The 15,648-nt window shown below is 38.0% G+C and overlaps 1 protein-coding gene and 1 non-coding gene across 9 annotated transcripts in view; both read left to right on the forward strand.

Annotated features, from left to right (window-relative positions):
• SSH2 (slingshot protein phosphatase 2) overlaps positions 1-15,648 on the forward strand; it is a 248,306-nt gene that overhangs the window by 189,614 nt on the left and 43,044 nt on the right. For 4 of the 8 annotated variants that reach the window (XM_027034594.2, XM_027034596.2, XM_053211629.1 and 1 more), the window contains 3 exons: positions 6,904-7,025; positions 12,178-12,246; positions 13,045-13,110. In XM_027034594.2, coding sequence (XP_026890395.1) covers positions 6,904-7,025; positions 12,178-12,246; positions 13,045-13,110 — 257 coding nt within the window. Of the gene's footprint in view, positions 1-3,968; positions 4,134-6,903; positions 7,026-12,177; positions 12,247-13,044; positions 13,111-14,949; positions 15,437-15,648 lie in introns of those variants that run through there. The other 4 variants (XM_027034597.2, XM_053211630.1, XM_053211631.1 and 1 more) reach the window with 4 other exon arrangements.
• LOC113592789 (small nucleolar RNA U2-19) lies at positions 774-854 on the forward strand. Its single transcript, XR_003412743.1, has one exon. It is a non-coding gene; the product is annotated as a small nucleolar RNA U2-19 (small nucleolar RNA).

Consider the following 15,648-nt stretch of genomic DNA (forward strand, 5'->3'; position numbering starts at 1 on the left):
GCATTGAAAATAAGACTGAACCAGTTTTTCCTTCAGGGAAGCTCTGCATTCCAAATACAGTCTCAAGCATTAACTTCAGTACTTAGGAAAACTGTAGCTGATAAAATAAAGACAGTGGGTTTTTTGGTATTCTTGCACATTATCAAAGACCCATTTAACATAAAATGGACTGGAGCAGGGGGTACCTGGGGAGCTCAGTTAAGTATCTGCCTTGGGCTTAAGTTGTGATCTCACATTTGTGGGTTCAAGCCCCACATCAGGCTCTGTGCCAACAGCTCAGAGCCTGGAGCCTGCTTCAGGTTCCGTGTCTCCTCCTCTCTCTACCCCTTTCCTGCTCACACTCTGTGTGTCTCTCTGTCTGTCAATAATAAATAAACCTTAAAAAAAAAAAAACAGACTGGGAAATAAAAAACTTTCTTAACATTTGAAGTAAGTTCAATGTTCTTTACTAGAGGTAAGGTGCTCATAAGATACAGGGAGATGTTTTTTAGTACTTTCACTTTGTAGAAGAGTTTAAGAAAATAAGGAGTTTTTTGGTTTTGTTTTTTATAGTTCATTGATAGTTGCTCAAAATGAAAATGGGTTTATTTTTTCTAAATACAAAAGTTTTAAAAATCATACAAACAGAAAGGTATAAGGAAGAAAGTAAAAATCACTTTGTATCTTACACTCTGAAAAAACAATTCTTAGTAATTTGGATAAGCATCCTTCCAGTCTTATGTGTATATATAAAAGTATGTGTCAGATTCTCTGACTCTGCTCTTGCTGAAGTGGATCAATGATAAAAATAGCCAAATCTGAGTATCAGAAAACCTACAAGTCTCCCTGATGTGTGATCTTGGTTTCAGCTTAGGTCATGATCTCACAGTTTGTGAGTTTGAGCCCCGAGTCAGGCTCTGCACTGGCAGCAGGGAGCCTGCTTGGGATTCATTTGTTCTCATTCTCTCTCTCTCTCTCTCTCTCTCTCTCTCTGCCCCGCCCCTCCCCTGCTCATGCTGTCTCTCTCTCTTTCTCAAAATAAATACATTTGAAAAAAAAGTGACAGTGAATAACTGACAACTTGCTCATGGATGAAGGAAAGTAGGGGAAATGTGTGTATATGAAAGGCTAATCAGTTTTGAGCAATGAAAAGGTTTTACTACTGATCTTTATAACTATGAAGGTTTCGGGGGGCCTGGGTGGCTCAGTCAGCTAAGCATCTGACTCATGATCTCACGATTCATGAGTTCGAGCCCTGCATCAGGCTCCATGCTGACAGTATGAAGCCTGCTTGGGAATCTCTCTCCACCTATCTCTGCCCCTCCCTTGTGCGCATGCTCTCTCTCTCTCTCTCTCAAAATGAATAAAAGAAAGAAAACTATTAAAAAAACCAAACAAACAAACAATGAAGGCTTCTTACACTTGATCTGAGCTTAGAATTAAAAGGAAAAGAGAGGGGTGCCTGGGTGGCTCAGTTGGTTAAGTATCTCACTTCAGCTCGGGTCATGATCTCGTGGTTTGTGAGTTGGAGCCCCACAGCAGGCTCTGTGCTAACATCTTGGAGCCTGGAGCCTGCTTCGGAGTCTGTGTCTCCCTCTCTCTCTGCCCCTCCCCCTCTTGCACTCTGTCTCCCTCTCTCAAAAATAAATAAACATTAAAAAAAAATAATAATAAAAGGGGAAAAGAGTATATGTCAAAGCACCTTTTTTTTTTTTTTTTTTTTTTTTTACAAAAATGAGATAAGGGGGTCCTTGGGTGGCTCACTCGGTCAAGCATCCAACTCTTGATTTCAGCTCAGGTCGTGATCTCAGTTTGTGAGATTGAGCCCTGCATTGGGCTCAGTGCCAAGCCTGCTTGGGATTCTCTCTCTGCCCCTTCTCTGCTTGCGTTCTTTCTCTCTCAAAATCAATAAATAAACATTTTTAAAGATGAAATAGAAAAAATATAAATGCTGTCTTATAACCTGCTTTCTTCACACTTTATTATGGATATCTTTCCGTGTCAGCAAATAAATCTGTTTTTAATGGCTACAAAGAATATAATACATAGATTTTTTTAATTGAAGAATTTCATAGAGATAGACTGAAGGAATAAAATCCTGAGACTCCCTCAAGCTCTGTTTCTTTTGAAAACAATGTTCTTTAGTTTATTAGTATCACATCTGAAGTCTGTTTTAATTTTATATATTGACTTTGCTTTGTTCTTTTGGCTAGAATTTAATATTTACATACTTTTGAAGCCTTTCTCTCTGATGGATTGGGTGAGCTGCCTGTCTAGACATTGGGACTTTATAATGTGGCTTCCTTGAGGATAAACATTGCATGCAGTGGCATGATGTAAGACTCTTAGTAAAAAGAAATTAAAGGCAAAGGTGCAGTATAAGCTTAAGGAATAGTATTTCTTAATGTTGGATGATACTGAGGACAGAAGTTATTTTACCAGGTGGTGTTTGTGAACTGCTTATAATGAGATTAAAAATTTAAATTAGTTACTGAGAGAAATTTTAACATCATTCTTTGATAGATGAGCTTTGCAAACAGGTTGAGTTATCTCTCAGAAATAAAGCAGAGGCAGGTGACTTCTCAGACCTACCCCAGTCCTCAGATTGCTGAATCCAGTTCACCTGAAACTTGTAACAAGATTTCAACTTTAGGCAATAAATGGAGTTTCTTGGAATAATTTTCTCAGTTGCTATTATTGCCAAGTTTCGAAATTTAAAATATTGTTTTGGCTGGACAATTAGAATAAATTTCAGTGGTATTCTTTTCAGTGAGAACTTTAGTTGATCAAATGCATCTGAATTGTTGTCTTATTCTAGTCATCTATTCCATGTAAATGTTGGAAACTAAGGAAATGTGGGAATTACTGCCGATTCCAATATTAAGGAATTATGTAAAAAACTGCCATTTTAAATTACATTTCTCTGATTAACTTGTTGGGTTAAATTAGATTACTAGATTTTGTCAATCTTCTTCCCAACAGAAGAATATGAAATAAACTTCAAACCCAGGTGGGTATTGGGTTTTTCTTTATGCTGTGGCTCTTAAATTTTTAATTCCATAACCTAGAATCTTGAACTTTGAAAGGAAATTTAAAACCTTGCATTGCAGTTTTTTCTATAAAAGCTTTCATCTCAACCTTCTTGAGTATATAAGTGTTAATGGCTTCTGACTTCCTGATTAAAGCACCACTTCCTTTTAGTAAGAATTAGTTGGGGCACCTGGCTGGCGCAGTCGATAGAGCATGCAACCCTTGGTCTCAGGGTTGTAAGTTTGAACCCCACATTGGGTGTAGAGATTGCCTAAAAGTAGATCTCAAAAAAATAAAAAACAAACAAACAAAAATGTATTAGCAATTACACAGGTACTCTCTAGAGGTCCGAGATCAAACCCTAAGGCCTCTAAGTGCCTTTCTGCCATCTAAAAAGCCTAGAATTGAAGAAATCTGAGCTGTACCTATTACTTAATCCTAAATCAGTATAAAATGGGAAATCAGCATTTCCCATTAGGTTTGGGGTCTGATGTTATGATTATATTAATAAGCAAGGGAAGGCCAAATGTTTGAAATGCTCTTGATGTTATGAATAAATAAACCCCTCACATTTACAAAAGAAAACTAATGGGGCACCTGGGTTGCTCAATTGGTTAGGCGTCCGACTTCAGCTCAGGTCATGACCTTGTTTCTCGTGGGTTTGAGCCCCTTGTCGGGCTCTGTGCTGACAACTCAGAGCCTGGAGCCTGCTTTAGATTCTGTGCCTCCCTCCCCAGCCTGTGTGTGTTCTCTCTCTCTCTCTCTCTCTCTCTCTCTCTCTCTCTCTCTCTCTCTCTTTCAAAAAATAAACATTAAAAAAAAATTTTTTTAAGACAACTAATGTTTACCCTGAATATCCCAAAGAAACTCTTGCTGCCCACCTGCTAACTTAGTCTCATAACTTGTATGATAGGTAATGTTTGTGGAGGTTATTTGTTTTTTCCTTTTATTTGTTTCAGCTTAGCCACTGGTTGGTGTAGAAGCTGTGGATAAATTTCAGGAGCACAGTTCAGTTGTTCCCATTCTGTATGTATTTGAGCCTTGACAGAGGATGAAAGAGCCTCTAACATATTCAGGAAACTGAACAGTTAGCTCAGAGCTTGCCAAGGCAAGCCCAAGTTTAGGTATGTAATAATATGTGAGCTCTTGTTGATAACAAATTCTAGTTTACCTGTACCTGGTTTCTGATTAGTTTAATATTCTGTGTTGTGTTCCTAGAATCAGAGTGTTGATGCTGCCTTCCAGTCTCCTCATGTGCATTTACTCCTATCCATAGCTATATGTGTATAATGCTTGTTTGGCCCAGCTCTCTGTTAGACCTTTGTCCATTTAAGTATTAGTTCTTAGCTTCTCACAAATGAATTTGATTTGAAATGCTCTGTTGCTTTGTGGAACATAAAGTTAGCAGTACAGCTCTCTCAACCTTGCATACTTGGAATCAGAATGGTGGACGTTACATTCTTGTTGTATCAGCTTTTATTAGAAACAAGCTTTGATATGGCCACTTTTGCCATTTGTGCTTCCCTAACTTTTCCTAGTTGTATCGGATTAGAGACAAAAAGATAGCCATGGCAGTGAGTCTTACCTCTCTCTGCCTTGCTAAATGGCTCACTTAAGCTGTGTGACTGCATTTCTTTTTCTCTTTGCATGGCTACTTTTGGATTAGTGACAGAATTGAGGGAAAGGAAACTCCAAGAGAAGCATTGAAAGAATCCCAAATAGAAATTTCTGTCAAATTTCTGACAGATATCTTGAGCTAGTTGATGGGATTGGAACTCTGTGTCTCTTATGAGATAAGGAAAGATAAGGAATGGTGGGTATTTTATACAGAGTAAATTGCCTCCAGTGCAGTTTCCTGGTTTTTTATTAAAACAGATAAAGAGAAGAGCAGACTAGACTGTGCACTCTGCAAGGGCAAGGACGGTATCTTTCTTCTACCATTGAATCTTCAGCACTTGGCTCTGATTATATATGCAGTAAATGTACAGTAATATTTGAATGGATGTTAACTGGAAGCCATTTTTTTCATCTGTTTCCCACCCCACCCCCACATTTTTTTCTTTCTTTGTTGGAATTTTTATTTTTTAAGCTTCAACTCTGTGCCCAACGTGGGGTTTGAACTCATGACCCTGAGATCTAGAGTCACATGCTCTACTGACTGAGCCAGCCAGGCCTCCATCTTTATTGGAAAATTTTGTTAAATTGCTTTATTGAGGCATAATTGATCTTCAAAAAGTTGTGCATATTTAATATGTACAGCTGGGTGAGTTTGGAGATAAGTATACATCCATGAAACCATCACCACAATCTATGCCATAAACATCTCTATCATTTCCCAAAGTCTCCCCCAACCCTCTTTATTATAATAATTGTTATTATTTATTGTTATAACATAAGATGTGCCCTCTTTTTTTTTTTTTTTTTTTTTTAACATTTATTTATTTTTGAGACAGAGACAGAGCATGAACGGGGGAGGGTCAGAGAGAGAGGGAGACACAGAATCCGAAACAGGCTCCAGGCTCTGAGCTGTCAGCACGGAGCCCGATGCAGGGCTCAAACTCACAGACTGTGAGATCATGACCTGAGCCGTAGTCGGATGCTCAACTGACTGAGCCACCCAGGCGCCCCAAGAAGTGCCCTCTTAACAAAAATTTTAATGGCCTTTTTTTTTTTTTTAGCAGTTTTAGGAAAATTGAACAGAAGGTAGAGATTTCCCATATATTCTCTGTCTCCATTCTTTCATAGCCTGCCCCATTTGTTACAATTGATGGACCTACATTGATTGACACATCATTATTACTCAAAGTCAAAGTTTACCTTAGGGTTCAGTCTTGGTGTTGTACATTCTGTGGGTTTTGACAAATGTGTAATGACATGTATCCATCACTTTGGTATCCTACAGAGTAGTTTCATGGCTCTAAAAACTTCTGTACTCCCCTACACTCTGGCAACTACATATCTTTTTACTGACTCCATAGTTTTGCCCTGTACAGAATGTCATATAGTTCGAATCATATAATATGTGTAGCCTCTTTAGATTGACTCCTCACACAAAGTAATATGCATTTAAGAGTCCTCCATGTCTTTTCATGACTTTATAGCTCATTTCTTTTTAGTGTTGAATAATATTCCATTGTCTGCACGTATTTAGTTTATTCACCTACTGAAGGACATCTTGGTTGCTTCCCATTGTTGGAACATTTTAAAGTAAAACTTGGACACCATGTCATTTTACTCTAGATACTTAAGAAAAAAGCATAACCACAGTGCCATTATCACACTAACAGTAAATCCTTAATATCATTTAATATCCTGTCCATATTCAAATTTTTGGAAGGCCCTTTTAAAGTACTATAAACAAGCAATAAATAAAATTTTTAACAAAAAAATAATACAAGCCTCTGAAAAAGCAATGTCTTTATCACTAAAACTAAAGAAGGAAATCTCATAGTGTATAATCTTTCAATTGAGTACACTCCTCTTATATATTAATAGCTTGCTTTGTATTGAAATTGTTTCTGCAACTTGCATCTATGAGTCCAGTGCTCACATTCATACAACTCACATTTCCCTCTTCGATCTTTAGAACATGCCCTGGTAGTTGTTATTATAAATGCTAGTAGCAAATATTTATAGAGCTTTTACTCTATGCCAAGCACTGTGTTTTACATGCATTATTTCATGTGATTCTTATGATCCAATGGGGGTAGGTATTATTATATCTCCCTCCAATTAATTTAGTAACTTACTGAAGGTTTCATAGTTAATACATGAGCTGGGATGTGAATTTAAGTCTTCCTGAGCATGCTGTAAGATGCTGATATAAAAAAGGTTGAATGATCTACAACTAACCTTCTAAATTTCCTAACATATCTGTTGTCTGTTATCTTCCAGGCTGTAAGACTAGAAAGTACTTACCAGAATAGAACACGCTATATGGTAGTGGTTTCAACTAATGGTAGACAAGACACTGAAGAAAGCATCGTCCTAGGAATGGATTTCTCTTCTAATGACAGGTACAGTACCCCAAAAGGGAGGATGAGAAGACTCCTTTTTAAATGACCTATTCCGGTTGCCTTTTGAGTTATTACAAAAACATCTTTTGCCAATTCTGTTCTTAAAGGTCAATGCCTAAAACTAGGGAGCACAAAAGTTATCTTAGCCATACAATTTTGAGGTATGAAAATGATTAGTGAATGTCTTTGATTGTGTTCCTAATTTTTCACCTATTCCTCACCTTCCTCTACCCTTAGGTGGTAATGAATATAAAGCAAATGATTTAAACTTCAGTCTCCAGGAATAAAAAGCTACCTTTTCTTTGTAGTTAACTTTATTTTAAGCAGTAATGATTCACATTGCTGATTCTAGGGCACGTACCCTTTAATATAGTGCACCAGTGGGTCTTGGGTTCAAAGAGAGCCCACTTTAACTGCAATCTCTTCTATTTATTCTTGGCCTTACACCTTGCTTTTACCAAATGTTTTACTTCCTTTTTCCTGCTTCTGAGGTAGAAGGGCAGGGTTGGGAGGAATTGATTCTTTAAACTCAGAACAGAACCTTTTATAATCTTGCACCTTTGGCTTTAGCAGTACTTTGCATCCTATATTTAAAGATACCATACACCACTCAGAACCTGGCCCTTTTGTGTCCGTAAGGTTTATTGCTTTCCTTTTTTATTTTCCCACTTCTTCTGGAGAAACCTTGAGAAGACTGTGGAATGTGGCTAAGCAGATCTTTGCACTCCAGATAATAAGCCTCAGGAAATCCTGCCAGATGTCTCAAAGCATTGACTTCCTGGTTCAGGACTAGAATGGAACTGTGGAGTAGCTGGCAGTGTGATCCGGGCCTGGGAGAATTTAGCCACAAAGAGAAGACAGGGAGTGATTCTAATTGTCCTGATGTTGGGAAGAAAAAAATCACATTTGTCGTTAGGTTTCCCAAACAAGTGTTTACCTACACTTGTACAGTCAACCTGAAAGTTATTTGTGGTTTCACGAGGCCAGAGTTGTTACCTTGTATAACTCTTACAGCCTTTAATTGTATGCTCTGAAATTACACGGGTTTATAAACCACATTTCGGTTTTCTCCTGCATGGATTTAACCTCTGGTATTAGCTAAGCAATAGACCTTTCAGAAAGTAAGCATTTATCCTTTTAACTACCTACCTTGCCTACATCATTAGTATTTTAAGACCTCTGATTTGGACTTTTCTCTCTCTAGATCTGCGCTGTCCCATACAGTAGCCACTAACCACTTTGTGACCATTTAAATAAGTTAAAATTAAACAAAATTTAAATGTCAGTCCCTCAGTCACAACCAGCCACATTTCAAGTACTTTGGCTATATGTGGCTAGTGGCTGCCATATTGGACAGTACATGTACAGAACATTTCCATTGTGGTAGAAAGTTCAGTTGGGCAGTGCTACTCTGTATCTTATTTCCTTTGGTTCTTCCTGATTCTTCTCTTAGAAAGCCCATAAAACAGGAACTGGGATTGCGTGGAAACTTATACTTGAGTCTTCCCCTAGGGATACAAGGCAACAACTTCAGATTCTCCTGACTCAGCATGTGAGAAATGAGCTGTGTAATCTTATCTCTTTTACTTTGTTCCAAATGTTCCCAGAAATCATAAAGAATGCTTATTAATATGGGTGCCCAATAATTTATCCTCAGTGAATTTCATCTGTCTTCAGTAATGGTCCTGCCTGAATCACATCTAACAAAAGAAAATTTTATTTTATGGAAGACAGAATGTGATGTGAAAAGCTATAGAAACTAGTTTTCATTCTGTTTGGTAACCTCAGTATTATGAATTCCCATCTTCTGTTTGATTAATCTCCTTGGATAATAAAAAAAAGTGCTGCCCACTTCAGAATACTGGCACTCAGGTAATCTAGTATCATTTCTAGCTCAACTGCTGTTGAAGGAATTTGTATCATTTTATATCAGAGAATATAAAAAGTTCATGTTTCAAAATAGCACTAAACCAAAGTAGAACCCAGATTGTTTATGACAGACATATCTTCCCAAATAGTTCCCAAGATATGATATGCCAATTCATTTAGCCTGTTTACAAGTTCTTTGAGTATTGTGTTATATTTTAAGGAAGACATTTTTATTTAATATGAAATTTATTGTCAAACTGGTTTCCATACAACACCCGGTGCTCATCCCAAAAGGTGCCTTCCTCAATGCCCATCACCCACCCTCCCCTCCCTCCCATCCCCCATCAACCCTCAGTTTATTCTCAGTTTTTAAGAGTCTCTTATGGTTTCGCTCTCTCCCTCTCTTTTTTTTTTTTTTTTCCTTCCCCTCCCCCATGGTCTTCTGTTAAGTTTCTCAGGATCCACATAAGAGTGAAAACATAACAAATATTTAATATACAGTGTAACCTGGGTTTGCAAATTGCATTGAATATATTTCAAATTATAAAATAATAGAGCTTTTTGGTGTCATTTTGTAATTTTTCTTTGAACCCCCAACACCTTGAAATGTCTGGTACAAATAGGCACTCGATAAATATTTGTTGAATGGGATGAGTACTAAAATAAGTACCTATACTCTAAAGGAGAAAAATCTCATGAAACTCAAGGTAAACTAGATAAAAAATACTAGGTGTGCCTAATCCAGGCCTGTCTTTCCTATCATGTGAAAAAGCTATTTCTTAATGTAAAGAAGGAGCCTGGCCTGAATATAAGCTGAAAATGTGATGTTTGATTCCTACATATCACTGCCTCTTGTCCAAAGTTTAACTGGTGTTTGATCACAAGCTCATATATCACACTCTTTTAGACCTCTGCATCATCTTCTGTAGTTACTTAATGTCAAGATTTGTCACTAGGCTATAAACGTTTTGTGTTTATACCCAAACTATACTTGTTGCTGAGAACCTGGCTAGGCACTCACTTCAAAAAGAAAAAGAAAAGAAGGAAAAAGGAACTACTCTGAAAATAACCCCACTCCATCTGAGGACACCATTTTCAAAACAAGTTTTACTTGTGCTCATCTCATCTTCTCAATGAAAAGAGTGGTAGAGTTGTCTTCCTCCCCCCTGGACTCTAGCATGATAGCTGTGTGTCTGGAGTTCAGGCCCAGCCTTCCAATGTGGATAAGCTGTTGCAATCTTGATTTGACTCTCCTGAACTCTGGAATCATTAGTGGAGGGAGCATTGAGTAACACAGACCAGCAAGCACAGTGCAAAGCATTAGACACAGCCCACCTAGGGAATGGCCTTGGTCAGCCCTGCACTGACTCCCAACAGTCAAAGCTTGATATTCTTCATGTTGTTTTCACTGCATCTTTGTGATGCTTCCTGTCTCTCCATGCCCCCACTTTCAGTTGTATTAGAACACTCACCAAAAATTCATACTCAACATTTGTTTTATGTGACTATTCATATGCATTGTTTCACTTTAAATATTTAAAATATTTATGATAACTCTATGAAAGTAGGTTTTGTTACCTGCATTTTAAGATGAGGTAATTAAGACTGAGAGAGAGTAAATAACTTACCAAAAAGAATTGAAATACCGAAGGAGATCAAATCCAGATATTTTGATACAGTGTAAGTGTTTTGTTATGTTTTGGTACTGTGATACACATTTTTAGTGTGTTATTTAATCTTCAAAAGAAGGTGTTTTTGGTTTTATAGATGAGAAAACTGGAGCACAAAGCAATTAAATAATTTGCCTAAAATTATACAGTTAGTGCCAGAATCTAGGTTCCAGAGCCCATGTGACTCCAGAGCCCATGCTCTCAACCATAGTTTGCTGTTCTGCCTCCCATGTGTACGGTTCCTTCTACTATACCATGCTGCTCTTCTAGATATATTGGCAGGGAGAGGGCATCAAAGCCTTTGGGAGACTGGATGGAAGGGGAAATTGGCTTATGGCAACCTTAAAGAGAGAAAGTGGCAGAGGTCCGGGGAAGACTACAGAGAAGTGGTGCGATAGAGACACAATTGAGAACCCATGGCTTTCTTTCTTTTTTTTTTTTTTTTTTTTTTTAATTTTTTCTTTTTTTACATTTTATTTTTTTGAGAGAGAGAGTCAGAGAGACAGAGCACAAGTGGGGGAGAGGCAGAGAGAGAGGGAGACACAGAATCCGAAGCAGGCTCCAGGCCCTCAGCTGTCAGCACAGAGCCCAACATGGGGCTCAAACTCACAAACTGTGAGATCATGACCTGAGCCAGAGTCGGATACTTAGCCAACTGGGCCACCCAGGCACCCCGAGAACCTATGGCTTTCTATCCCAACCTATTCCCTTAACTTAAAGCTAATTTCCTCCCTGAGTTAATATGTGACTTAAATAGGATTTCAGTATACTAGGGCTGTCCTTTTGTTGGTTTGTTAACATTCCTACTCGCTCTGCATTTCAGCAGCACTGGTCTAGTTCATTGCACTGTCACCAGGCTCTGTTTTATTTAAGTTGTGTTGTGTCTATTTTTTCTCTCTAACTTGATCACAAACCATTAACAATTACTTTTTTACATATTTTAATTCCCTTTCTCTTTTAGACAATTGAATGTGTTCTGATGTTTAGTAAATCTACATAAACTTCAGAATTAAATTTGAGCAAATTATATATTCAGAGGTCTTCAGCAACCAGCAGTAGTTCTTGGCATTAGAAAAAATTTTGGAGGGTGCCTGAGTGGCTCAGTCAGTTAAGCGTCCAGCTTCAGCTCAGGTCATGATCTCAAATTTCATGGGTTCGAGCCCCTTGTCAGGCTCTATACTCACAGGTCAGAGCCTGGAGCCTGCTTCAGATTCTCTCTCTCTCTCTCTCTCTCTGCCCCCCCCCCCAAAAAATAAATATTAAAAGAAATTTTTTTGTTGTTGTGTTAGGTGCTGTGACTTTGGGGTGAAACCTGCCAATCGCAAGTCAGCATGTGGATTTTTAGACAGTGGCCACTTTCGAGATTGCAATACAAGTTGCTCAGTCAATAAGTTTTCTTTGTTAAATATGTAAGGACCTAACTAACCACCTGTTTGATACAGCTCCAGAGCACATGCATTAGGTTGATAGTAATATGATAGAAATTCCTCCGCTCCTAACACTCCAGAATTTAGAGCTGAGGGGCTTTATCCTTTGTGTTGAAAGAGTTAATAAAGAACTGCTTCCTAGAATAATAGGCATTATTAACCTGTGGACTGTTTCTTGTCTTGCAGCAGCACTTGTACCATGGGCTTAGTCCTGCCTCTCTGGAGTGACACCCTAATTCATTTGGATGGTGATGGGTAAGAGCTTTCCCTTTTTATTCTCCTACAGAAAGCCAAGGGATGGGTTCCGTCTTAGTGCCCATTCATTCAGCTGAATGGGAGGCCCAGGGTGCCCAAGTGAACTGTCATGTCAGCAACTCAGTGAGTCCTTTTAAACTTCTGTTTTGTAAAGTGGAGTAAAAATACAACTTGCCAGGGCCTCTCACTTCTGTTCTTCTAGGCTGGCTATGGTAAGAATCCAAACAAAGAAAAACTAGTTTGTTGGCTCACTCTTTCATCTGAGCATGTGGGACTGTTGCAATGCTCTCCCAGAGGATGATATGTTCTGTTTCAAATAACCTCTTGCTGCCTCTGCCAGCTGTCAGCCTACAGTATAACCCCTTTCCTGTGCCAATTCCTTCCAGTGACCCTCCACCCCCACCTCCTGGTGTTTTTAGAATGTGTCCCCAAGAGACCAAGATGTTTGCTCCAGTTTATAAAACCCAGGTCAGGTTTGCTAAGAACGCACAAGACTTCCAAATAGAAATATACAGCAGAACAGTTTGTCTGTAGCTACAGCTGGGAAACTATATGTAATTTCCTAACTCCAGTGTGGGAGTCCATTCGTTTTGCTTGGTAGATAAAATCAGACAATTTGTTGAAGCTTTTCAGTCAAGCTTTTCAAGTCAAGTTAACTATACTCCAGTTAACTTCTACATGAACCTGGTGATTTCTTCTACCAAGCCAGCAGTTGTGAGCCTGGGAAATGACCTCAAAAACTCCAAACTGAAATAACCTACTCTCATTTGTGGATTTTTGTCTCATTTTTTTCCTTAGTGGGTTCAGTGTATCAACGGATAACAGAGTGCACATATTCAAACCTGTATCTGTACAGGCAATGTGGTAAGAGGACTTTTAATGTCTCTATGAAAGTTTTTAAATATAGTATTAGGGCAATATTTTGTGAGTAGTAGTATTTGAAATACCACAGTTCTCTATGAAAATGCTATATGATCTGTTTGTGTGTTTAAGATTTTGTGTGATCTGTTCGTGTGGTCCTCATAGTTAAAGATGACCTAAGAGTTCATTTTTCAAATTATCATAGTGGAAGGCCTTAAGCATTGGTAAACAAGTAAAATTCAGAGATGTTCTTAGACTCTGGAAGACACTTAATGGATTAGATTGCCAATTGGACCAGAGTTTTACAGGGACACATTGACTTAAGTTAGTAACAGTCTAGAGCCAAATCTACAACATTGCAGTACTACAATGCATTAGTGTTGAATTTCTTAAGGTAATCAGGGATATTATTGATGGAGTTATAGGTAGATAAGTTTCCATTTAAATTGCTGGTGACTGTTTGCAAGACTGCATAATACAAATAAAGCCTACACATTATAGTTGTCAATAACCATCAGTGGTGTACTGATGCTTTGGAGCTACTTAACTATGTGTCAGACAGTATGCTTTATGTGGATTATATCTAGTCATCACACCAACTCCCCAAAATAATATTAGTGGCTCCTTTTTATGGATGAGAAAACTGAGGTTTTGGAAAGGTTACATAACTGGCCTGAGAGTATCTCTTCTATTTAGACAGAATTGACTCTTACTTATTCTCGATTATGTAGAAAAATGATCTCATATAACTAGGGAATGGTGTGACTCTAAGATTTAGTCTGTCCCCGAGTTCAGGGATTTGAATTTTAGTTTCTCATTCAGCTGCCTGTTCTGTAGTAGAAGTCCCCCTGAGGAACAGAATGGACAGAATGAAAGCCAACAGGAAATAAAGGAGCCTGAAAAAAGATTCCAGAGAGCTCATTTGCCCCTGAATAACAGGATTGATAGACTTGAGGTGGATAAAACAGAGTCAAATGAGCTTAAGAGTCACCATTTCATGCAGTAATTGAGGTAGAACAGAGTTATGTGTTTAAGCCAGATTTTTAGATTTAGGGCACATTTCACAGATAAATCTCTCACGGAAAACTTACCTTCTCTGACGAAGGCTCCTTTAAAGGCAATTGACCTATATCTGTTCCTAGGTCCCAAGTAAAACCAAACAGTGTAAGTCCCAAAAATGACAGTGTTTTTAGTTATATTTTGAAAAGGAGTACAAAGCAGTCTTAATTCATAAGACAGTGAAGATTCAAGTAATAACCTAGTTCAATCTGGGATGTTCTAAAGCAAATTGACTAGTCCTACTTCTGTTAGCTCATTGTAGAATAAAGTTTTCGGTGTACCACATGGGGAGTAGTGAACTGAAAGTCACAGAAAAAAAAAAAAAAGATGTATGGATCAAAGCAGCATTTAGACCAGGTGTTTCCTTCATAGAGAAGATGGTTACTGCATACTGCAGCCTCCCAATCCTGTATGCAGCTAAAATAACTGAGGTGGCTAATAAGCCTTGAGTGTATTTTAGGGCACTTGCCCCAGACATTTGTGGCATATGCTTTTGAAGCACATGTTTCCTGGATAAAGAAAACATGTGTTGAATATCCTGTACATTGCACTCAGCTGGCCCTTACCTTCCAATCTATGTAATGACACTGAAATTCACTGAGAATTCTCAGAATCTGACAAACTTCTCTTGAGAATTTGGCTTACTTTGAGTAATAGAAAGCATTTTAAAAGATTCTGCAACTTTGTTTTTAGGGAAAAATTTGTTTCCCTGATAAAAATGGACTGAAATGTTTTTCCTTTATTAAATTGGCAACTATTTTCTTTTTTAACTTACATTATATGGGGTTGACAAGGACTTAAGGAACAGACGTTGTCATTTACTATTGGTGGAAGAATAAACTGGAACAGCCTTTCTTAAGGATGATTTGCCAATATGCCTTACCATTTTGCATGCCCTTTTAACCTAGTAATTCTTCTTCTAAGAATTTATCCTAAGGTGATAACCATGGGCGTGTACAAAAATTTTAACCATAAGTGTTGTAATAATAGCAAAAAATGGAAAACAATTTAAATGTCTGAAAAGGAGGAATTAAATTATGGTGCCTCCATGTTACTAAATATAATGCAACCATTAAGAATAATCTGGTTGATGGGACACCTAGGTGGTTTAGTTGGTTGAGTGTCCGACTTCGGCTCAGGTCATGATCTCGCGGTTTGTGAGTTAAAGCCCCGTGTCGGGCTCTGTGCTGACAGCTCAGAGCCTGGAGCCTGCTTCTGATTCTGTGTCTCCCTCTCTCTCTGCTCTTTCCCCACTCGCACTCTGTCTGTCTTTCAAAAAATAAATAAATATTTTTGAAAATTAAAAAAGAATCTGGTTGAAGAATATTGACATAGACGTTGGTAAGAAGGTACAAAGTAAAATCAAGTTAAAAGGTATATAGAATGTGATCATATCTTTATTATAGATCTATGCATAAACAAAAAAACTGAAAAGATCTATACTAAAACCTTAACAGTGGTTATTTCTAGGTGGCCAGATTA

The sequence above is a fragment of the Acinonyx jubatus genome, chromosome E1, assembly GCF_027475565.1.
Source record: "Acinonyx jubatus isolate Ajub_Pintada_27869175 chromosome E1, VMU_Ajub_asm_v1.0, whole genome shotgun sequence".
Classification (NCBI taxonomy): Eukaryota; Metazoa; Chordata; class Mammalia; order Carnivora; family Felidae; genus Acinonyx; species Acinonyx jubatus.